This window comes from Pelecanus crispus, chromosome 13 (genome assembly GCF_030463565.1).
Source record: "Pelecanus crispus isolate bPelCri1 chromosome 13, bPelCri1.pri, whole genome shotgun sequence".
NCBI classification, from domain to species: Eukaryota; Metazoa; Chordata; class Aves; order Pelecaniformes; family Pelecanidae; genus Pelecanus; species Pelecanus crispus.
The window spans coordinates 12748360-12771993 of NC_134655.1; the positions used below are offsets into that span (position 1 = coordinate 12748360).

At 49.3% G+C, this 23634-nt stretch overlaps 1 protein-coding gene across 1 annotated transcript; it reads right to left on the reverse strand.

The window, feature by feature from the left end:
* Positions 1–364: 364 nt before the first annotated feature.
* On the reverse strand, positions 365–23219 carry MORC4 (MORC family CW-type zinc finger 4). The gene is given in 18 exon segments (XM_075720782.1): positions 365–521; positions 967–1259; positions 2211–2311; positions 5167–5221; positions 5879–5957; positions 6797–6855; positions 7651–7812; positions 9730–10024; positions 10788–10878; positions 14149–14239; positions 16199–16300; positions 18534–18684; positions 19198–19345; positions 20131–20232; positions 20235–20341; positions 21891–22023; positions 22676–22793; positions 23211–23219. Coding segments are annotated over 18 exon segments (2253 nt in total).
* Positions 23220–23634: the final 415 nt, after the last annotated feature.

Here is a 23634-nt window from a genome sequence, read left to right on the forward strand (position 1 = left end):
CTTGCACCAGGAGCTGGGCAACCACTGCCAGGGTCTCACTGCCTCCCTGCTACTCAACCCAGACTGCTAAGGAGCACAGCAAAGAGGCCACTGGGGATGTCCGCCGGCCAGGCATAACCCAGCCTGGCTGTGCCTGGAGCTATGCCCATGCTGCAGTCCCCTCTGCTTACACTGCCTCTGGGTTTCCATTGCCTGGGGAACCCCAGCCCCCAGCAATGGAGAGCAGAAGAGCCATGCCAGTCCTGCAAAACCAGAGGAGGGTGAGGAGAACACCCTGCCCCACCAGAACAATGAGCCAGAGCACAAGAAACCAGGGTTTTATTAATGATCATGTGCAAAAGGTACAGCAGCAGGAGAGAGAGGACTACTCCAGCATGAGGTTTGTATCCTCCAGTATGTTTTGCAAGATCTCATCCACCACATCCGACTCAAAGTTAATATCCTGGAGCTCCAAGTGGGGGAGAATGAAAAAGAGAAGCCAGCTCACATTCATATGCAGGTTCTTAAGTTTCTCCATAACTCTGTAGGCAAGAGGGCAAAAGCCAAGAGGACAGTCAGTGGCAAGGACCTGGATCTGATACCTCCCATCACACACCCAGCTGCTATCCCCCTTCCCACCAGGAATACTACGTACAATGGGGTTTCTTGCTCCATCCCATTCTTATCTCCATTACAGACCCAACACTGTGCAAGGGATCCAGCAACAACGTGGCACAGTGTAGGACAGACACAGTATGGACAAAGCACCTGTCTGCAGGGCATCTTTGAAGCCAGATCGATTATTTGGATTCATCTGGTGATTCCACCTCCTCACAACAGCAGGATCCTCACTTATAACGCGGTTACCTATACAGCAGGGTGAGGGATACCAGGGAAGCAGTGTCCTATGGAAGTAGCAGCCCACAATGACTCCTGCCCTTGCCCCCCACCTTAGGGATGACAGGGACTGCCAACCAGCCAACCCACAGCTCTGACTTCTTCACATCTTCTTTCTCTGGGCCCCTGCAGGAACTCTGTGCCTCCCTCAGCACCCCTAAGTGCATCTCTGTATTCTTGAGTCTCCCCATCAGTTCAGCCTTCCCCTCTGCAGACCTCACCAGCTTTGCTTTCCGCTTCTGCCACACGGCTTGGCAGTAACACATGTATTTCTTGCTGCAGGGCAAGCCTTCCGTCTTCTGAGCTCTGAGCAGCACCAGTTCCTGCTGGCATTTCAAGAACTCTGCTTTCAGGCAACACTTCTCACGCTCAGTTTTCTCCACCTGAAATGGGAGGAGGGTGCATGCACAGGAACTATATCAATTAGTGTCACGGTTTAGCCTCAGCCAGCAACTAAGCCCCACACAGCCACTCACTCACTCCCCCCAGATGGGATGGGGGAGAGAAATCAGAAGGGTAAAAGTGAGAAAACTCATGGGTTGAAATAAAGACCGTTTAGTAGGTAAAGCAAAAGCTATGAGCACAAGCAAAGCAAAATAAGGAATTCATTCAATACTTCCCATTGGCAGGCAGGCGTTTAGAGCCCACGTGGAGTTATTGGGCATCGAAGCCAGCTCAGGTCAGGTCATTGCTGCAATTGCACTGCTTCTTGTAAGGCTTGTCTTCCATTGGTTCGGGTGGTTCCTGCTGTAGTAATCCCTGTAACATGTATCTCAGATCATGGGTTACAACAATTTAAAGGTATATCCATTACAATCTCCACCCCTGGTCCCGTTGGGTCAGGTTATAGCAATTAACATTGCAATGAACCGCTTCCCTTGCCCCTGCTCTGGCTTGGACTTATCTACGGACGGTGCAGTCCCTTGTACCTGCTCCAAGTGGAGCCTTGTCTATGAGCCACCGTCTCTCCAGGGGTATACCTGCTGTGGCATAGACTTATCCACAGCCACAGTCACTTTGAGGTGCACCTGTTCCAGCATGGCCTTCTCTGTGGGCCACAATGCCGTCAGAGCTATACCTGCTCCAGCGTGGCCTTACCCACAGCCACAGTCCCTTCAGGAGTGAACCTGGCCTTGCCCATGGCTGCAGTCCCTTCAGGGGTGTACCGGCAGTGTCATGGACTTCAAGGTGTTCCAGCATGACCTCATGCACAGCCACTGATGCTTCAAGGTGTACCTGCTGCAGCATGGACTTATCCACAGCCACAGATGCTTCAAGGTGTACCTTCTCCAGTGTGGACTTATCCTTGGGCCACAATCCCTTCAGAGGTATACTTGCTGCGACATGGACATAACCACAACCACAGATGCTTCAAGGTGTACCTTCTCCAGTGTGGACTTATCCTTGGGCCACAATCCTTTCAGAGGTACACTTGCTGCGACATGGACATAACCACAACTACAGATGCTTCAAGGTGTACCTGCTCTGGTGTGGACTTACCCACGGTCACCAACACTTCGGCATGTCCTGCTCCCATGTGGACTCATCTACAGGTCACAGTCCGTTTGACTCGAGTTCACACTCGAGTTCCAGCCTGTCCAGTACAGCAGCACAGAACCAGCAGCGATGCTGTGGCCATCTGCCAGCCCAGGCACATGGCCATTGCTGTTACCAGAATGTTCCCAGGCACAGCACAGTAAGATGATAAGCAGTACAGTGAGCAACAAAAGCAAAAAGCAGCCACTAACAAGCACTAGACTCATACAGTAAGACAAGCAAGACCCATGGCAAGCACAGGAGCCTGTCAATTAATAGCTAACAGCAATAATTAACAGCTATTAATTTCATCTAGCACATTCCAGTCAAATGTGTCATTATCTTGAACCCTTCACACCCCACGTTGGGCACCAAAAAGGACTGCTGTGGTTTAACCCCGGCCAGCAACTAAGCCCCACACAGCTGCTCACTCACTCCCCCTGGTGGGATGGGGGAGAGAATCAGAAGGGTAAAACTAAGAAACTCATGGGTTGAGATAAAGACAGTTTAATAGGTAAAGCAGAAGCCACACACACACGCGAAGCAAAATAACAATTGATTCACTCCTTCCCATCTGCAGGCAGGTGCTTAGAGCCATCTCCAGGACAGCAGGGCTCCATCATGCATAACAGTTACCTGGTGTCCTGGTTTCGGCTGGGATAGAGTTAATTTTCTTCCTAGCAGCAGGCACAGTGCTGTGTTTTGGATTTAATAGGAGAAGAATGTTGATAACATGCTGATGTTTTTAGTTGTTGCTGAGTACTGCTTATGCTAGTCAAGGACTTTTTCAGCTTCCCATGCTCTGCCAGGCGCACAAGAAACTGGGAGGGGGCACAGCCAGAATAGTTGATCCAAACTGACCAAAGGGCTATTCCATACCATATGACGTCATGCTCAGTATAGAAACTGGGGGGGGTTGGCCGGGGAGCAGCAATTGCTGCTCGGGAACTGTCTGGGTATCGGTTGTCGGGTGGTGAGCAATTGCATTGTGCATCACTTGCTTTGTATATTATTATTACTATTATTATTATATTGTTATTATTATTATTTTACTTTATTTTATTTCAATTATTAAACTGTTCTTATCTCAACCCAGGAGTGTTTCTCACTCTTACTCCTCCGATTCTCTCCCCCATCCCATCAGGGTAGGGGGAGTGAGCGAGCGGCTGCGTGGTACTGAGTTGCTGGCTGGGACTAAACCACGACACCTGGGAAGGCAAACACCATCACTCCAAATGTCCCCCCACCTTCCTTCTTCTTCCCCCAGCTTTTATTGCTGAGCACGATGTCATACGGTATGGAATATCCCTTTGGTCAGCTGGGGCAGCTGTCCCAGCCGTGCCCCCTCCCAGCTTCTTGTACCCCATCAACCTACTCACTGGTGGGGCAGTGTGAGGAGCACAAAAGGCCTTGACTCTGTGTAAGCACTGCGCAGCAATTGCTCAAACATGCATGTGTTATCAAGGCTGTTTTATTCACAACACTAAAACGTAGCACCATACAAGCTACTATGAAGAAGATGAACTCTATGCCAGCCAAAACCAGCACAAGCAGCAAGATAAAAAAGAGCTTTGCCAGGCCTGAAGAAGTTAAGAGTCAGCAGATCAAGGAAGAAGCCCACTATGTTCTTTATGGAGAAGTCCCTCCTTCTCAACCTGCTTTGGCCTGCTCTCTCCAACACCCTCCAAACCAGCAGGGATTGCTACCTTGCACTGGAGCAAATCCCAGTCTGCTGAAATAGTCTTTAAAGATATTCTCCACTGGTCTTCTCACATTCTCCCACTCCATTATATACTCCTGCTCCTGCGTGTTAAGGACCTGCAATTCTCTTCCTCCTCTGTCTCCACCGCTGAGCCATGGGGCTTTCTCCACCTTTGATCTGTCAAGTCTTGCCTTCCATCCAAAACAGAAGAGCCAAATGGGAGCTTCACCACGTGCAGCAGTCTTCAAAACACTAACAGCCACAAAGAATCCCTTGTCTATGTGTTTTGTGCTCCTGTACGAATTTACACACGTACTCAAGTCTGTAGCCTGTCTTTCTGCTATTAAGTTTGGCATTTGCTTTTCCAGCTTCCCCTAGACCACACCAGTCTCTTTCTGATCTCCTGCTGAGCTACTGTGCAATGCTGAAGTCTCTGTCTTGAGGCAGTGTGATACACTGTTAGCAGGGCTGGTGCTGCTCAGAATGCCCAGCTGCTCTTTGAGCAGATGGGTGTGCAAGCTGCCACCTACATTCATATTCTCCTGATTTATATCCAGAAGTTTTTCCCTTTCTTGGTAAGGTACTGCAAAGCAATTCTGAAGGAGAGAAGTAGGAGGGCTAGGACAAGTCAGGTCTGGGGGTGAAGCTTCCACTAGGTCCTCATGCTTTTCCAATATTTCTTCTTTATTGGTCAGCTGTGCTTGCTGGGGAAAAAAAAAAAAAAGAAAAAGAAAAAAGAAAAAGAGAGGGTGAGCAGGCTGGAGTGCCCCCAGTTCACAGCACAGCTGACCTCAGACCTCAATACCTGCTGCAGCTGCAGCAAACTACCAATCCCTTGACTGTGGGGATCAATCCTTCCCCCAGCCAGCCATTTGCTGCCCCAGCACAGAGGATTGTTGCTGAGGGAAACTCATGGCATCAGCCTCTCTCTATAGCATAATGCTCCTGACACTAGCTCTCTTTTTAGGACAAGCAGCTATCATGCTCACTTCATGCAGGGGACATGTCAGTAGCAGAGCTACAAAGCCCAAAGACCCTGGCTCCCTACCTACCCAGCCCTACGGCCAGTCTCCCATCTGAGATAGCAGTATGGTTGAACTGCAGTCCCTGAAGAAAAAAAACCCACAGAAATTTGCTAAATGTCCTGTCTGAAATACATCTTCCTGACACATTTCACTAAACATGGCAGGCAGGTATGTTTCTGAATGGGCTGCCATTCCAAGATTCTTCAGCTATAAAATCATTTGGATCGTGTTTGTCCACAAAACTAACCAGATCTTGTGCCTGTCAGAGCCCTGGATACCTGACCCCTTGTAACACGATCAAAAGCCTGACTGCAGGAAGGGAAAGACCAGTCCATCTGCTAGTCTGTGTTATGGCCCAGGCCCTCAGATGGATTCCCAACAGCACTGGGCAAACAGGACAAGGAATGTGGGCACGAGGAGGAGCATAGGAAAAAGCAGAGTGTGGGGGAGTTATAGTGATGTTGGGAGGGATGAACAGGGTTGGAGGGCAAAGATGTTGATGGAGCTTGTTGGAGGTGTTGTGGAGAGCTCATGTTTGGAAAAAGTAGTTCAGCATGGCAGCAGTGAAGAGAAACAAGAGGGGCCTGGGGAAGAGCTGAGGGACGGAAAACAGGAGCAACAGGAGGTGTTTGGCCCCACCACCATGATGAGAGAAGCAGCTTTGAGAATTACTGCTCTGAGCCAGCTAGGGATGAGCAGGACTGTTCTTATCACACAATGTTTTCAAAGCTGGCGTTACCCAGCGGCCTTCTCCCTCCCCAAAATCCTGCAAGGAGGAGCAGAAGGTCAACCAGATCGATCTGTGCTCCACCAACCGGCTGCATCATGTGCAGAGGGCCACAGAGAGAGATGCCAAGGTCCTCTGCTCTGACGACAACCCAGCAAGCCCCACTGCAGGCTTTTCCCTGGGCAACCGGTGGGCATGCCCGGGGCAGGCAGAAGGGACGAGTGCGGGACGCAGCCAGGCAAGTAGTGCCACCGTGTGGGAGCAGCCCATATTGCTCGCCCATGACACGGGAGGTAAAGGTTTCAGGAGGGTGTGAGAAAGAGAAGTTGAAATAAATAAATAAATAAATAAATTCTCACCACCCCCAAAAGTTAAAGAGAATGTGATACTTGTCCAGATAAATTTCCTCAGCCAGAAACCCGCTTCCTTGCTGGAAGCCAAAAGGTACCTTGCTTCTCTTGGGTAAAGATGTCCGCTGTACAGAGCAGTCCATAGACAGAGCTGAATGCTCCAGCAGTAGAGAGGCAATCACGTCAGCTGCCATCCAGACTGACCATGGGGCTGGAGAACTGTACACGTGGAGATGAATTTAACTTACGGGGTGCGAAGGTGCTAACTCTGATACTCATAAACCAGCAGGACTTGAAAACATCAACTTGGCAAGTATTTCTGTTACTCCCTCTGTTCTACCCTGCTCCCCTTCTCTGTCTGGACACAGGAGGATGAAGGAGCATTTGAGTCCTGCACACCCCTCTCTCAAAAAGGGAGGGAAGAGAAGACTACCCAGGACAGATCTGTTAGCTCTGGCCAGGGCTCCTTCCAGCAACCTGCGTCTCATCAAGACCTTCCACATAGCCTCAGTACAGACCCCAAACAAGGGACAGAAGACAGAACATGGTGTGGGGCAGTAGCCTGCAACCTACCCCTTACCTTGCTGTTAAGGGCCTGTTTTTCTCCTGAGATCCAACTTCTCTCTGGACTGCAGTCATCTTTTTGAGAAAAGGGGGAAAGGCAGCAGTCCCATAAGCACCTTTTTCTTCAGCCTCCAACTTCACAGTGCAGGTGAAACTGCTGGTCCAAGCAGGCCAGGGCATTGATGCAGGGCACGACACCTGGGGAAGTGAACTTTAAAAAGTGTGAACGACAGCCCTCAATATGTTAGCTGCACCACAGGAAACCAAGCCTTAGCCAAGAGGAGAGAAGTACAGTAAGACAATTGAGCCATTTCCATGCAGGTTCCACCAGCCAGGTATTAAATCAAGATTCCCCCAGCAATAACCGTCCTTGGAACTCAACTAGCAGAGATCAGCTCCCAGTCCCTCTAATACCAGTTTGGCTACCAGGGACATTATTTCCATTACAGACCCAACACTGTGCAAGGGATCCAGCAACAACGTGGCACAGTGTAGGACAGACACAGTATGGACAAAGCACCTGTCTGCAGGGCATCTTTGAAGCCAGATCGATTATTTGGATTCATCTGGTGATTCCACCTCCTCACAACAGCAGGATCCTCACTTATAACGCGGTTACCTATACAGCAGGGTGAGGGATACCAGGGAAGCAGTGTCCTATGGAAGTAGCAGCCCACAATGACTCCTGCCCTTGCCCCCCACCTTAGGGATGACAGGGACTGCCAACCAGCCAACCCACAGCTCTGACTTCTTCACATCTTCTTTCTCTGGGCCCCTGCAGGAACTCTGTGCCTCCCTCAGCACCCCTAAGTGCATCTCTGTATTCTTGAGTCTCCCCATCAGTTCAGCCTTCCCCTCTGCAGACCTCACCAGCTTTGCTTTCCGCTTCTGCCACACGGCTTGGCAGTAACACATGTATTTCTTGCTGCAGGGCAAGCCTTCCGTCTTCTGAGCTCTGAGCAGCACCAGTTCCTGCTGGCATTTCAAGAACTCTGCTTTCAGGCAACACTTCTCACGCTCAGTTTTCTCCACCTGAAATGGGAGGAGGGTGCATGCACAGGAACTATATCAATCAGGAAGATAAAAAGAGCTTTGCCAGGCCTGAAGAAGTTAAGAGTCAGCAGATCAAGGAAGCAGCCCACTACATTCTTTATGGAGAAGTCACTCCTCCTCAACCCACTTTGGCCTGCTCTCTCCAACACCCTCCAAACCAGCAGGGATGCATAGCCACAAATTCACTACCTTGCACTGGAGCACATCCTACTCCGCTGAAATAGTCTTCAGTTCCACAAAGATATTCTCCACTGGTCTTCTCACATTCTCCCACTCCATTATATCTTCGTGCTCCTGTGTGTTAAGGATCTGCAATTCTCTTCCTCCTCTGTCTCTGCTGCTGAGCCATAGGGCTTTCTCCACCTTTGATCTGTCAAGTAGAATCATAGAATATCTCGAGTTGGGACACATAAGGATCATCAAGACCAACTCCCTGCTCCTCACAGGACTACCTAAAGCTAAACCACATGACTAAGAGCATTGTCCGGATGCTCCTCGACTCTGACAGGCTTGGTGCCATGACCATTTGCCTGGGGAGCCTGTTCCAGTGACCAACCACCCTCTCAGTGAAGAACCTTTTCCTAATGTCCAATTTGAACTTCCCCTGACGCAGCTTCATTCAATTTCCTCATGTTCTATCGGTGGTCACCAGAGAGAGGAGATCAGCACCTCCCGTTCCCCTGCCTGCCTTGAGGAAGTTGTAGACTGTGATGAGGTCACTCCTCAGCCTTCTCCAAGCTGAACAAACCAAGTGACCTCAGCCGCTCCTCCTAAGTCTTGCCCAGGAGGCCTTTCACCATCTTGGTCACCCTCCTCTGGAAACACTCTAACAGTTTGATGTCCTTCTTATACTGAGGCACCCAAAATTACACACAGGACTCGAGGTGGGGCCGCACCAGCACAGTGTAGAGTGGGACAATCACCTCCCTTGACCAGCTAGTGATGCTGTGTTTGATGCACCCCAGGATACAGTTGGCCCTTTTGGCTACCAGGGCACACTGTTGACTCATATTCAGCTTGCCATCAACCCAAACCCCCAGATCTCTTTCTGTGGGGCTGCTATCCCAGTTTGTATGTATAACCAGGACTACCCCATCACAGGTGCAGAATTTGGCACTTGCTCTTGTTAAACTTCATATGGTTGGTGATTGCCCAGCTCTCTAGTCTATCCAGATCTCTCTCTAAGGCCTCTCTATCCTTGAGAGAGTCCACAGCTCCTCCTTGTTTAGTATCATCAGCAAGCTTATTTAATGTACATTCCTGCATCCAGATCATTTATGAAAACATTAAAAAGCACTTGCCCTGAAGTTGAGCCCTGGGGAACCCCATTGGTGACTGGCTGCCAGCCTGATATAACCCCATTTACCATAACCCATACCAAGCCCGACCTGTCAACCAATTGCTCATGCATTGTATTATGGACTTGTCTAGCAGTGTGCTGGATATTTTGTCCAGAAGGATACTGTGAGAGACAGTATCAAAAGCTTTCCTAAAATAAAAACACACCTACTGGCTTCCCTTGGTCAACTAACAATTAAGTTTGTTAAATAGGACTTTCCCCTTGTGAACCTATGCTGGCTGTGACCAATGACTGCATTGTCTCTCAAGTGTTTTTCAGTAACTCCCAGAATAATAATTCTCCATAATTTTACCAGGCACTGAAGTGACACTGACAGGCCTGTAATTACCAGGGTGTTCCTTCTTACCCTTCTTGAAAACTAGGACAATGTTTGCCAGCTTCCAGTCTACTGGGACCTCTCCAGCCTCCCAAGACCATTGAAAAATAATGGAGAGAGGTCCTGTGATGCCATCGACCAGCTCTTCCAGTACCCTGGGATGAATCCCATTGGGCCCCACAGACTTATGCACATCCACCTGGAGCAGCAAGTCTCAAACAAGTTCAGGTTTGGCTGCAAGGTCATCATCCCCGCAGTCACTGTCTTCCAACACAGGGCTACAGGGGTCCCAGGGCCCATCAGTGGTGTTGAAGACAGAGGCAAAGAAGGCATTAGATGTCTCCGCTTTGTCTACGTCCCTATTTGTGAGATGACCAATCTCATCAAGTAACAGACCAATGTTATCTCTGATCCTCCTTTTGCCGTTAACATATTTTAAAAAGACCTTTTTGTTGTCCTTCACAGTATTGGCCAGCTTGAAATCTAATTGAGCTTTGGCCGCATGTATTTTCTCCCTACAATGGCAAACAGCATCTCTGCAGTCCTCCTGTGTCACCCATCCTTGCTTCCATTGTCCATATGCTTTCCTTTTCCACCTAAGTTCTAGAAGATCCCTGCTCACCCAAGCCAGCCTTCTGCCCCATTTGCTTGACTTCTGACACTTTGAAATTGCCTGGTTCTATGCTCTTAAGAGATGGCTCTTAAAAAGCAACCAGCATTTAGGGACCCCAATACCTTCAAAAGCAGATTCCCAGGGGACATTACTAACTGGTTGGCATATTGGGCCTTCTGTTCCCCTCAGAAGAGAGTCTCCCACAACAATAACCTGTCTTTTTTTCTTAATGGAAGTGGTTTTGATGTGGGGCACAGGCTGACTTGACCTTAGCAACACCTCCAACCTAGATGGACCATCGTCCTCATCACTGTTTGGTTCCATTTGCAGAGCCTCGCACCTATTATGCAAGGGCACCTGGGAAGGTGGGGTAGTCACAGAGGAGATGCGCCTGCTGCGTCAGGAAGGAACTTGTTGCCATTCCCCCCTATCCCTTAAGTCACCGTGCTCAGCCAGGTGGAGAGAGGATAGGGAATCCGCCGTATCATGTGTCCTGTCTGCCTGACAGGCCTGTCCCAGGGAAGGTAGGGTGCGGTTCTCTCTCGGACTCCCTGATACTCCTCAACCTAATCACCTCCTTCCGGAGCTCTGCCACTAAGCTGAGGATTTCCTCTGCAGCCATCCAGTACTGGTGTAAGAGTAGGGCACACCCTGCAGCCTGGCACCTGGGAAGCAGCATGTTCCCATCAGAGTTCTGTCTGGGAAGCTGCATCAAGTTGAAGACATAGCCTTCTGCCCGGTAGAGACCACTGCTCCCTGATCGAGCCAGCAGAGTTACAGCACCCTTCCTGCACACCCTGCCGCACCATGCCCTGGCTGATGCTCTCCAGGGGTTTCTTTTGTAGCTGTGGGGGCTTGGCCGTGGCTGCTCCTGGCACCACCCAGCTCTCATCAGCCACTCTCACACGAGCTGCCAGCTCCTGGTGGGTGTCTCCACTCCCCTCAGGTTTCCCCAGTTCAGGAAACCCCCTGGTACGCTGTGCCAGGGTGCTCCACTGTGGGTCATGCCAGCACCACAGCTGCTCGCCTCATTTCCCCTTCCATCCAAAAGGGAAGAGCCAAACAGGAGCAGTCTTGCAGCAGTCTTTGAAACACCACCTGCCACAAAGGGTCCCTCACTGCAGTGTCACAGAGCTGCCCAGAGAACCCATCCTGGGCAGCCATGTCTGAAAGACACTTCTCCTGAAAATTCAAAACATCAGAGTCTTTAATATAACGAGTTAACCTTAAAATGGGGAAAGAGGCCACACAGGACCTGTGCTGCAACCCCAGCTTTCTGCACCCTCTTCTAGCCAGGAGAGGCAGGAAGGAACACACTAGGACTAGGCAGGACAGGGTAGGATTGAGTGCAGGGACTGGAACTGCCCTGATCCCTGTTACTGTTAAGAGTTTTAAGCACATCCAAGCTGTACACAAATAAGAATCAAATTCTCATTTTATATGATACTCCAACATCTTCACATGTTGGCACCTCTCTTGGCAGGAGGGAACACAAATAAGTGTTCCAGTGAGACAGGGCTGAGAACCAGCCAAGCCCTGCAGCATCAAGGCTTTCCTTGTGCTGGCTCCTGCAGCCTTCTCCCTCCTGCCTCACTTGCTGTTCCACGCTCTCCCCAGATGATGATAACAATCTCCTCTTCCCTTCTCCATCCAGCTCCCTAGACCAACAAAATGGAAGAAAAAGAGCAAGTTTCTCCTTGCTGTCTTACCAAGGGGTAAAACATTCTTTCACCTGGAGAACAACAGGACAACAAGAGAAAAGCAGCAGACATCTCCTGTATGCAGGACACCCAGCGCCTGCCTCTCTTTCCCCCATCCTTGCTCCAGGTAGCTGAGCTGCAAACTGGAACTGGATATACTCAGCCCTTCTGGCGTTTCTGTCTGTACCTGGTCTCTTCTCATCACTCTATTCCTGCTCCTCGGGTGCCAAACAGCTTCTGCAACAAGAGCAGTCAACCATGCCTGAATGTGTGAAAGAACAGTTTGACTCCCCTCTCCCACCAAAAATCTTCATGGTTTGGACACCTATGCAATGTCTCTAATCCTTTAGGATTTCATATAAAAGAAGATCAAGAATACAGCTGAAGAATCAAACACTGTGCTTAAAGGCTACAGGAAAAAGAGCCACTTGAATCCCAAAATAACATAGATGAAATGAAGTACAAACTATGAGACAGAGTTCATTCAGCACACCACATATTATGCCAGTCATTTATGCTTCAGTTTTGAGTTGACAGAGGAATGCATCGTAACCCATGTGAGCAGCATAGCTCATGAAAACCAGCTGCTTCAAAGGAAAGGAACTGTCCCAGTCATGAGTTACGTGGAAACAGTCTATAGGAAAAGTTCCCTCTATGCACCACTATGTATTTGCAGTGATGTCCTGAAGCACAAGATAAAAATCCTGCATATACAGGCTTAAAACAGAAATGAAACTGTTACTTTTCTGGCAGCCACAAGTACTGCACAGGTGTTTTTGGTGAACTGTCCAACACATTCTTACGTCTCTGTCCTAAGATGATACTGCTAACTTAGAAATTATCTGTACACCTAGGCAATCCTAATTACTCCTTCTACAGTACCTTACATGCTTGCTCTGGTCTGCCACCACCTTGCTGATTGCTCAGTTGAACCAGGTCAGTCTGAAGGTGCTCACAAATCCCACAGTCCATTTGTCTGGCTTGACAAAGAACTGTCTCCCATCTGTAATCTGTGTTGCTTCCTCTTCCAGATAACTGACTTTTAATGTATCAAAGAGCTTTAAATGGAGGCAGTCCTGTATCAGCTTCCTCCTCTGTTGAAAAGTGGCTTTATTATCTAGTTTCTAGGCTATGAAAACTTACTCCTCGACCCCCAGAGCCAACTGATTTCCTTAATAATTTATCATGAAGGCTCTCTTATCTATCTTTGTGCAATGCCAAACTTGAACAGATAACAGCAATTCAGCCGTATAAACTGGTTGCACCCTGGAATTTATTGATCAGATAAAAGGACTTTCCTTCAGTAACATCCAGATGGTTGGACTCAGTCCCAACTCTACCAGTTCTTTCTGCTTAGCATTTGAGGTTTTTTTATTCTCCAACAGGTCAGGAGATCTCAGCAAGAAATTGTATTTTGTTATTAGCAGTTTTGCCATTTGACTGTAATTCAATCAGCACATTTAACTAAAACCCATCCAGTCCTTCAGAAGCACTGTAATTTAAATGGCCAGATTCCTCTAGATCAACAGCTGTTCTTTTAAAGACATTGAGGAAAAAGGGGGTCAGGCAGTGATCAAAGCAAGCGTGTACTAAAACATGTTCCTTTTTTGACATCGCCTGTTTTAATGAAGATCTGTATTCACAGGTATGTGGAAGGGAAGCAGGAAGTCAAGCATTTGTATTTCAAGGATGTGAGATGGCATGGAAAAAAATCATCCAGGACTCAATTCATGAGTCTCCTACCTGTATTTGGGGAGGGTATGTGTCCTGGTTTCAGCTGGGACAGAGTTAATTTTCTTCCTAGTAGCTGGCACAGTGCTCTGTCTTGGATTTAGTATGAGAATAATGCTGATAACACACTGATGTTTTTAGTTGTTGCTAAGTACTGCTTATGCTAGTCAAGGACTTTTTCAGCTTCCCACGCTCTGCCAGGTGCACAAGAAACTGGGAGGGGGCACAGCCAGAATAGTTGATCCAAACTGACCAAAGGGCTATTCCATACCATATGACATCATGCTCAGTATATAAACTGGGGGGGGTTGGCTGGGGGGGAGTGATTCCTGCTCAGGAACTGGTTGGGTATCAGTCGGCAGGTGGTGAGCAATTGCATTGTGCATCACTTGCTTTGTATATTACTATTATTATATTGTTATTATTTTATTTCAATTATTAAACTGTTCTTACCTCAACCCAGGAGTTTTCTCACTCTAATTCGTCCAATTCTCTCCCCCATCCCACCGGGGCAGGGGGAACAAGTGAGCGGCTGCATGGTGCTTAGTTGCTGGCTGGGGTTAAACCATGACAGCATGGAGATGACAAAACCTACTTTCTGTTAATAATGTACGGTCAACCTGGTCAGGGAGCTTCCTCCACTTCAGGCACTCTTCACATTTACCCACATCTGATGTGGTCTCTCTCTGCAAAAACCAATGCTCAGTCTGAGTATTTCAAGTGTGGAGTAAACACCAGGAAAGGCTGTTCAGAACAAGTGCTGCCACCTGACCCCAAAGCAATCCCAGCCCATTTGGCACAGAACATGGAATGGTCCAGGGCAGCCACCATGACTCTGTTCTCCCGGGGACACGCTGCCCATGGTGTGGCATCCCTCCCAGTAACCACCGGGCCAAACTCCACAGGTTCAAATCTCAATGCCCTATAGGAAGGGTGTCGTCCAGTCACCCCTCAGCAGCCTCTGCTCCTCCTGGTGGCACATTCCCACCCCACCCTGGCCAAGGGAAACCCCCAGGCCTTTAACGCTGGCAAAGATCGGAGCAGTGGCAAACTGGTTCCTACGCTGTCATGCAAGCTGCATCCACATTTCCCAAGTTCATCTGTACCATCTTCACCTTCTAATAGCTGTTGAGTTTCTGTCCCAGCACAGCAATTGTCCATCTGGAAGGAAGAACTCCATAAGAAGCTGGGCAACTCCCACTGGCACAACAGGCAGCGCAAGGAACAACCAGGGCAAACACAAACCCCTTCCCCAAGAACCTTACTTATGCTTGTGATTGCAGGTTTTAGGTTGGCACCTTAGCAGCCCTTCTGTATCACCCACCCCACAGCTGCAAAAAATGGGCCAATATCACCATAAAAAAATTCAGGCTACAGGTCCCTTTCCTGAAGTGCAGCCTTTCCCAAAGTGTGGAGTACTGCACCCCTAGGAAAGCTACTGCCTGGAGGGAGGATGTTGCCTGTTTCTGCTGCACCCTTTAACTGGATGCTCCATGTGAGCACGTGACTTTTTCTTTTGGCTTTATAGGTGTGTTCCCTGTTTGGACAGCTCTGCTAAAGTGTACATGAACACAGGCCCCATTTTATTTCAGAGGAGTCTCCTAAGGGCTGGAGTCTTGTGAGGGAATGAGCATAGGAACACAGAGACCGTCCTTTCCACAGCCCAAGGCTATATGTTTGCACCAGACATTTAGGATAAAATTCTCTATGCTCTCTAGGGGCACTAGGGAAGGAAAAAATGGGCCAATCTGGGGCTACTTCACAATAAACAGACCTAAGAACATGTGCAGTGCTCAGAACAAAGGCTGTATCACAGCAAAACCCTCTCCAAACAGCAGCCTTGGGCACAGGTCTCTCTTACTGGTACTCTTTGCCTTCTTCAAAGTCCTCTGTCATGTGCTCGATTCAGGAAGTTGCATTCAATTACACCAATCACACCTACACCTCCTCCCTGCACCAGGAGCCAGAAATGAAGGGAAAGAGCTGCTTTAGCCAATTCTGCTCAGAACAAAAAAAAAGTAGTTCTTTGGGGAGCACTGACACCCCAAAGCCCTGATACAAAGGTTGATGGTAACACCATGGCCTGTGCATTGCACACCAACAGCACATGTGAGGTACAAACACCTGACAAACCTCCCTGCAAAGGTATTTTGGGCATATAATACTGAAGCTTTTTCTTCCAGAAAGCAGAGCACAGGCTGGCTTAACTAACAGACCAGAATTATCTATGGCATACCTCCAAGGTATGAGATACTGCTGCAAGATAACACCTAGAAGCAAATGTTTCAGCAACCACTTCCTAGCAGAGTCCAGGCTATCCTGCCAGAGCAGATCCACTTCTGGAAATCATCCTTTAGGAGAGGCAGGCTGCCCGCCCTCTGGTAGCACCTCCAGCCACAGCAGTATTAAACAGCAGCTGGACATCTCTAGTTACCTAAAACCCGGACAGGCACCCACTGTGCAGATGCACACACTGATCTGATCCTAGGGACACACCAGGTCTCCTTGTTCAACTTTGGACACGGTGCAATGTAGAAGTAAGGATCTAAGACAAGGCTGCTTTTTGCAAAGCCCCATTCTCCCCTCTCCCAGATAAAAAGGGGTAAAAGACGAGTCCGGCTACACACCTGCCTTTGACAACCCACCTTCTCATAGGATCTGATGAGCCAGTTGTTGTGATATGTCACGATCCCATAGTGGCTTTTGTTCTTGCAGGTGAATCCAAAGGTGATCCTCAACCTTTTGCTCTGAGGGAAAATGTGTCAAGGAAGAAATAAACAACAAGCTCCAGAGGAGGAGCAGGGTGGATGCCCGAGTTCCACAGGAAGGAGTGAAACATTCCAGAGAGGCCACAGCATCAAGCAGCCTGCGCTGCGTTCCTCAGCACAACACCTTCCCTCTTCAGCAGGGAAAAAGTGCTCAGCCTTGGCCTGCTAACAACAACCCCATGCACACAGCCAATAATCACAGATAAGAACACACATAACTGACTGGAGGGGAGCTGGAAACAGCAGTACTGAGCGGAGCCAGTCTGTCACTGCCAAGTCAAGATATGCCTTGGTTATAGCTTTAATAAAAACTCTGATATGCATTTACATTACCCTGATAATAGAACAGGCAAGGTCTGGCCAAAGAAAACTGCCTTGGAGTAGATCACAAATGAGACAACTAATGACTAATAATTTTACTTGTGATTAAAAGATAAATAACCAATGTTTACAAAACCAAATCAAGCACATCCAGTCAGGGCTAAAGAAGTCTTAACAACTAACAATGACACTAAGGTCCATCAAAGAAGAGCGAGCTCTCCTTCAGTAGACTCCAGTTTCACAAAATCAGTTCTAGACAGACCGCTATTAGATGGGGAACTGTGGGTTTAGGATTAAAATACTCCATTAACTACTTCTTGTCTAAATACATTTCAATTTGCTTACTTCTTAGAGTCAGAGCTCATGTGTTTGCAATGTACGTAGTCATCATGTGCTTTCCAATACAATGCTACTTTAGCTGTACACAACAGGTGCTAAACTCCAAATCTCAAGGCTCTGTTATTTTATGTGCACCGGCTATGCAAGGCCAAAGCACCTTGGAAAGCAAGTGGAAACCCACTACTGCTTGGGCACTACCACTGCAGGTTTCTAACCTGCTGCATGTCTGCAAATCATCTCAAAACACAGTGGCTGTACAATCCCTGGAGAAAGCATTAGCACACAGATGTGAACTACTGTGAAGCTACAAAAGCAGGAAAGCAGCTTTGCTGGTTCTCCAATTCCTGACTAAGTCCGTAGGTATAGAATTTAAGTAACGCCTTTCCATCTTTGGTCAATCTTTTCATACTAATATAAGCACAGAAATTCATGACACAAAATGACCTTTAAAGCATATAGGAGGAGGGGGGATAAAAGATGCTTAGGTGTAGCTTAAAACAGCTTAAGCAAAGCTCTTTGTGGAAGAGATTTGAAGGGCAGATTGTTCTTTGCACTTGACTTTACTTGGGATACTGGTTTCTGTTCTGTGGACACTGCTCTCCAAAAGCACCTATCAGCAGGTAAGCCAAAAAAGTCATCTTATTCCCAAAGAGCTGGGGTGGCCTAGGAGTGGGTGTTGGGAATGAGAATCAACATGCTCCAAGAACTCAAATGACCAACTTCTAGTCAGCCGGGAAAAGTCAGCAACCAGCTGCTGACAAACAGGACAGAGGGGAAGAAAAGCTTTTCTGGTCTCATAATACATTTTGATAAAGTGTTTTTTCCACTCAATTGAATAACACTGTCATTTAAAATACATTTCAGCAGATATTTTCCCAAGCAAAACTGACCAGTCAGCAAAAGCCTCAAGCCCTTCTCCACCTCATTCTCCCTGACACAGCACATCAGCCTTGGGCTATGGCAGGGACCTGCTCACACACAGGGTGAGCCATGAGCCCTATCACCGACTGGTCCAGCAGCAGCAGCTTTGAGGGCTCCCTTCTGAGCTTCACATCAGGATTTGGCTTCTCAAAGGTGACCAGAAGACAGGAAGGAAAAGATAATTCAGCCTCTCTAGTCATTTAAATCCTGCGTTTCTTTATGCATCAGACCAGATGGGCCTGAGCCCAGCTGTGAGGTTGGTCTGGAACCCCCCAGTGTGCTGAGGCTGCTGTGGGAGCAGAGTGCCAAGACGTGGCAGGGAGGATACAATGAATCTTGGCTTGTAAAAATCATATTCAACGTTGGCCAGGCTCTTGGCAAATAGCTGAGTGTTCACCTTCTTCTGTTACAGGACAATCTGCATGCGAGTCTTCAGGTACAAGATATTGCAGTTTGCCTGGAAGAGGAGACAGCGCAACAGAACAGGCAGGAGAATTCTAGTCACATGTAGTCTTTTCCAGGTGAATCCAAAATCTTGTTTGGATTTAATATTTTTCATCCCCTGTGAGTCATGCACAGAACAAAGCTGGGGAAGGGCCATCCTGCTCCTTTTCAGCTCTTGTCAACTTACTCTATTTTCAGGCCAGGAAACTCTGGAAACCATCTCCTGAGGGTGCAGAACCTTTCTGCTGGGGATCTCGCCATCATCTGCAAGGAACTTTGCTATCTGAATACCATGCTCGTCCATATCAAAATCCAGCTCCAGCTTCCTGTCTTTATTTCTGAAAAACACCAAACACAAAAATACAGACAGTCTCCTCTAATCATCAACACCCCAGTCTGCTCTTCCATATCAGGATCCCAAGGGAACTTCCTGAGAAGCACATAAAGCAGCGTATTTCACATGCTCCATGGATCTCATTAGTCAGTCATTTAATTACAGGTATTTCTGTGCAGAACACTTCAGAACAGTCTTGATAATACAGAAATATGGAAGTTCCATTGCACAGATGGGAAAAGGAAGTAAGTGTATTAATTAGTTTCCTCTGAAAAAAAGAACATGCCTGTGACAGACAGAACTAGACCCATCTCTCCTAACTCCCAGTGAGCAGCCCAAGCACTCAATCATACACAGGGAGGAGGGAGAAATCCCTGCATTTTTTCCTCCAGTGGTGAGGCTGGATGACAGCGAGCTTAGACCACCCAGGCCAGGTGCTGTGCTGAAGCTGTCTCTGCTTTTAGGTCTTCCCCATCCTCAGGGCACCGCTGCCTCACCGCACGCCCCAGCCCCATACCTGCATATGTTCCAGATGAGGATGCGTGTGCCCTTTTTGCCTGGAATGGCATCAAACTGTGCCAACAGCTCCTTCTTGGTGTTGAAGAGGGTATGCTCCAGGATGGCGTCCAGGCTAGGCAAAGAGTCTTCAGTAACAATTATTTTCTCTAGAAGCCACAGAGCCAAGGAGAACAGGGTTGCCCAGTCCCACCTACCTCCCTTTTGCCACAGGAGCACAAAAAAATCTAGCTGCAAAGACCCAGCCGCAGGCTTGACACTCCAGAGAAGTGTGACACAGGACAGACTACAGGAGGATGGTCTCAGAGAGAGACTGAGCCAGGACAGACATAACAGTAGGATGCTTTGAAGAAAAATACTTAAGAGTATCAAGCCGAGTCGGGGGCAGCAATGTCATGCCAGCTGATAATATACAAGCAGTGCCAGAGAGCTGTATATTCTCAGCTCCCTTTGGCATGAAGGAAACACAGGCTGGAAGTAGGCCAGCATGCCCAGGTGGCACCAAAGGCCATTACAGGTGTAGAAAAGCAGCAGAGAGCATAGCTCCTGGGCCGGGGATGCGTACATGGGTCTGCATGGCAGGGGGTAAGAGACAGAAACAGGTAGCCCATAGGTCAGTGGCATGACTGCAAAGGCTTTCCAGGAGCCAGGTTAGCAGCAGATGCCCCCAAGCAGACACACAGCAAGTTCTAGCCCAAGGAAAAAGGGAATAATGCTACATGGCAGCATGTTAACAGCAAGGCCTGCTGCAGGGATTCTCCAGGTGCAGCACTGATTACAGTTATTCTCACCCTCTCCAGACATTGTGCTGTGTGCGTGTGGCCAAGGGACAGCGGCAGGCAGCCTGTGCCCTCAGCATCGTGGCAGTGCCACTGGTCCCCCATGTCACTTTGGAGGAGGGTAGCAGCTCGGTCACTCAGCCAAGAGATAACACCATTTTGCTGGTTGAATGACACCCGTGGGATAATCACTGTCTCAGCATGGACATGGTCCATGTAGGTCTGGGAAAGCAGCCCTGTGCTGAGAGCCCCTCCAGTCTGGTGAAGATGATGGCATCCTTCCCCAGCTGCGTAGAGCCAGACTTGAAGCCATACAATCCAATGGACATGTGGTCTCTCTTCACATTCTTCTCTGTGAAACCAAAGCTGAAAGCAAGCAAAGCAGAAAGGAGCTGGAAATGGGGCTGCCTCACTCCAGGCACATTACTGCTCGTAACTTTGCAAAAAGGAGCTTAGCTCCTGTTCAACAGGAAAGACTCGGGATGGCTGCATTGCTGGTAAAGAAGCCAAATCCTGCCAGTCCTATACTGCCTTCACCACTGAAGAACCACATAAATGGTCAGGAAGAGTTACTCACAAGAAGGATTTCTTTAGCACCTAGGGAAGGACTCCAAACCCTAATTTACCCTAAGCACCTCCACAACATTTTTGACATTACAGACAGGGAACTCAAGAAGTAGAGGAGCAAGGCAATCTGTTTCCAGCACTGCATACCCAGGCCAACAGCTGGCCAGGGAAACCCCATGTGCCTGTTCTTCATAATTCTGCACCAAGCCCCACCTCTCACTGTCCCCTCTGGACAGTTTGTACCAGCAAGGGGATGGCCCTCCACCACCGCACACAATGACAGGGCAAGGAAGGGGACAGGGCCTCTGGTTTTTATTTCCTGAACCCCACTCACTTTTCTGAAGTGCTGTGGTTATGTGTCTTCTGCATTTAAAGAAACAATTTTCTCTGCTTTGCTCCCCCACATTTTGCTTGTATCAAATGAAATGGTCAGACAGAAACAAAACCAAGCCCCAGCCCCTTCACCCCTGTAGATAAGCTATAACAAAAGAGAAAGGGCAGGAGTTTCACACTGAAAGACTCCTTCCTCCAGCCTTAAAAAGCTCTAGTCCAAGAGGCAACCAAAGGAGCATCAAGAAGGCAGAGCCGCTTTGGCAAAACCACCCCTCATCCTGGCAAAGGCCTTTCTGTGTGTGTTTGGGCTCAAAATGCCCTGGTAAAGTTACACCCTCTCTGTAAGGCTTGCATCACTGTTCAAGTAAAAGCTTAAAACCTATTTTCATTGAAGTTAGTTATGTAATTACAAGACAAGCCCCACTGAACTGAAATTCTTTATCACACGATATCACGCTTTAAATCTCTTGCCATTAGCCTGCCTCACTCTCTCTCATCACTATAGAAAAATATTTCACATAGAAAGATTAACATGATATAAACGCGTCCTCTAAAGCCACGACTCATTTCAGCATCCACAGAGTAAGACAGACAAGAGGGGAAACTCCTCCGTAACATGAGTCTACAGAAAAGGACTCTTGGTTTGACTTCAGCACATATGTTCAGTTTTATGTGGACCTTCTCTATGTCCCAGCACAAAAGCACCTCCTCTGCTTATTACACAGTTTGCACACCAAGGAGCCAAATGGCTTACGTTAGGGTGGTTAATGATATGCAAAAAGTTTGCTATGGGTCCCTAGACCAGCCATTACACATTGAGGCAGACCGTGTACATGTATAGGAACAGTTATTTTGCACCTCTGTACACTGAGAAGGGAAGGAAAAAGCAGGGAGAGAGGTGTATAAGTTAACACCGGATGCTTACAATAGGAAGCCAAAGGCCAGTGGCAACGCTCACAGGAGAGAGGAGAATCCAGTCCAGCTGCTGGATGTGCGAGGGCTCATAGCTCATTACCTGAGCATGCAGTCGAGTTTGCGAGGAGTCATTCCTGCCCAGTTATCTGTAAAAGTTAGACAAAGGTGACCCTTGAGCTCCACAACATCAATGCAGAAAAGCTTAGCTGTCATGCTGCGATGCAAAGCATTATCTACAGATAGAAGAAACCCGGGCAGTAAAAAACAGCGGTATTTCACCCTTGTTCCCTCCCAAACCCTCTTTGCCCTCAGGTCAGCTGCAAGGAGCAAGAGCAGTTTCCCAAACCTCCTCTCTTCCAAACAGGAGGTTGCGTCCAGGAAGGGAGGTGGCACACTGGCTAAACCTCCTGGAGGCAGGGAATGTCCTTCCCAGCAGTGAGGTGGGGTGGGCGTGCTGGAGGCAGGCGGCACAAAGCACATGGGGACACACCGCTGCGTGGGGACACACCACTATGTGGGGACACGCCGCTGCACCGGCTGGACGCCGATGAGCGGGGCCCGCTGCTGCCAGGGCTGAGGGAGTTGCGGGTGAGCTGTGCGAATCCACCCAGCAATCACCGCAGCAACTACTAAAATCTCCGTGATCTTCACATCCTCTCAGTGCATCATGCACGTTATGGAGAGGCTGTTTATTACATCTGAGCAGGGTTTTTTTTTTTTTAAAACACACCACAGCTTGCGCTGACACCTCAGCCATCCCGGGGTCAGGGCTGAAGCCCAGGCACAGGCCGCACGCGGGCTGTCGGGGCACACCGAGCCCTGTGCAGGGCCAAGGCCCACGGGGCCCTGCCTGGGGCCCTTCTCCCCACGGCGCCTGGTGCTCACCGAGCAGCTCGGCCACGGCACCGAAGGGCCACGCATAGGTGGTGCTGCAGCTCTGCAGGTAGCGGGGGCTTATCCATGGGGACAGAGACAGAGGCGGTCGGTGCCGGCAGGACCAAGCCTGCACACACAGCGCGGAGCAGGGCCGCAGCCACCACGCCGGCTCCCCCGCCCACCGCCTGCCTCAGCACGGCAGCCCCTGCGGCGCGGCAGCAGCTCCCACGGGGAGTTACGGCACGATGACACGGAGGCGGCCAGTGCCGTAGAAGATGGCGCTACCCTGCGCCGAGCCAGCAGCACCGGGAAAAACGCGTGGGGAGGCCCCAGCCGCTCCCCTCAGGGGGCGAAGGTGCCAGAAACCAGAGGCCGGCAGCGGTCCCAGCACTCAGGCCGGGCTGGCGGGGTTGCGCCAGCAAGCCGCAGGCCGGGCAGGTGACGGGGGGCAGGGCACAGACCTCCAGGGGTGCGTGGGTCCAGACAGGCCTGGGCCTGGGTGACTTTCCCGGGGACAGGGTTGAAAGCAGCCCCAGCGGCCTACCCCTGCCATGGCCCCGCTCTCCCACCAGGACGGGGCAGGCAGAGCATGGTCTGTTCACAGCTGTGGGGCACTGGGGCCCGGAACCACCCCACAGCTCCTCTGGAGCTTGGACAGGGCAAAAACAACCAGCACCAGGGCGAAGCTGGTGCTCAGCAACACCCCAGCCCCTTTTCCCTTTCAATTTTTCAGTTTGCTCTGAACCAGAATCCCTTCCTGTAGATCCGGTGCAGCCTTGACCAGATCAGTATGTCTATGTGTTGTTGCAAGTGCATTTACCAGAAGGACAGTTGTGACGGGAGTCATGCAGCCTGGAGGAGGAGATGGCAGCAGGGAGAAAAACAGTGGCTCTTGGGAACATTCTTCTTCTCCGCCTGGCTGCATTTAGGTATGCAGAGGAAGCCTGCAACTCTGCTCTGCTGGGAAA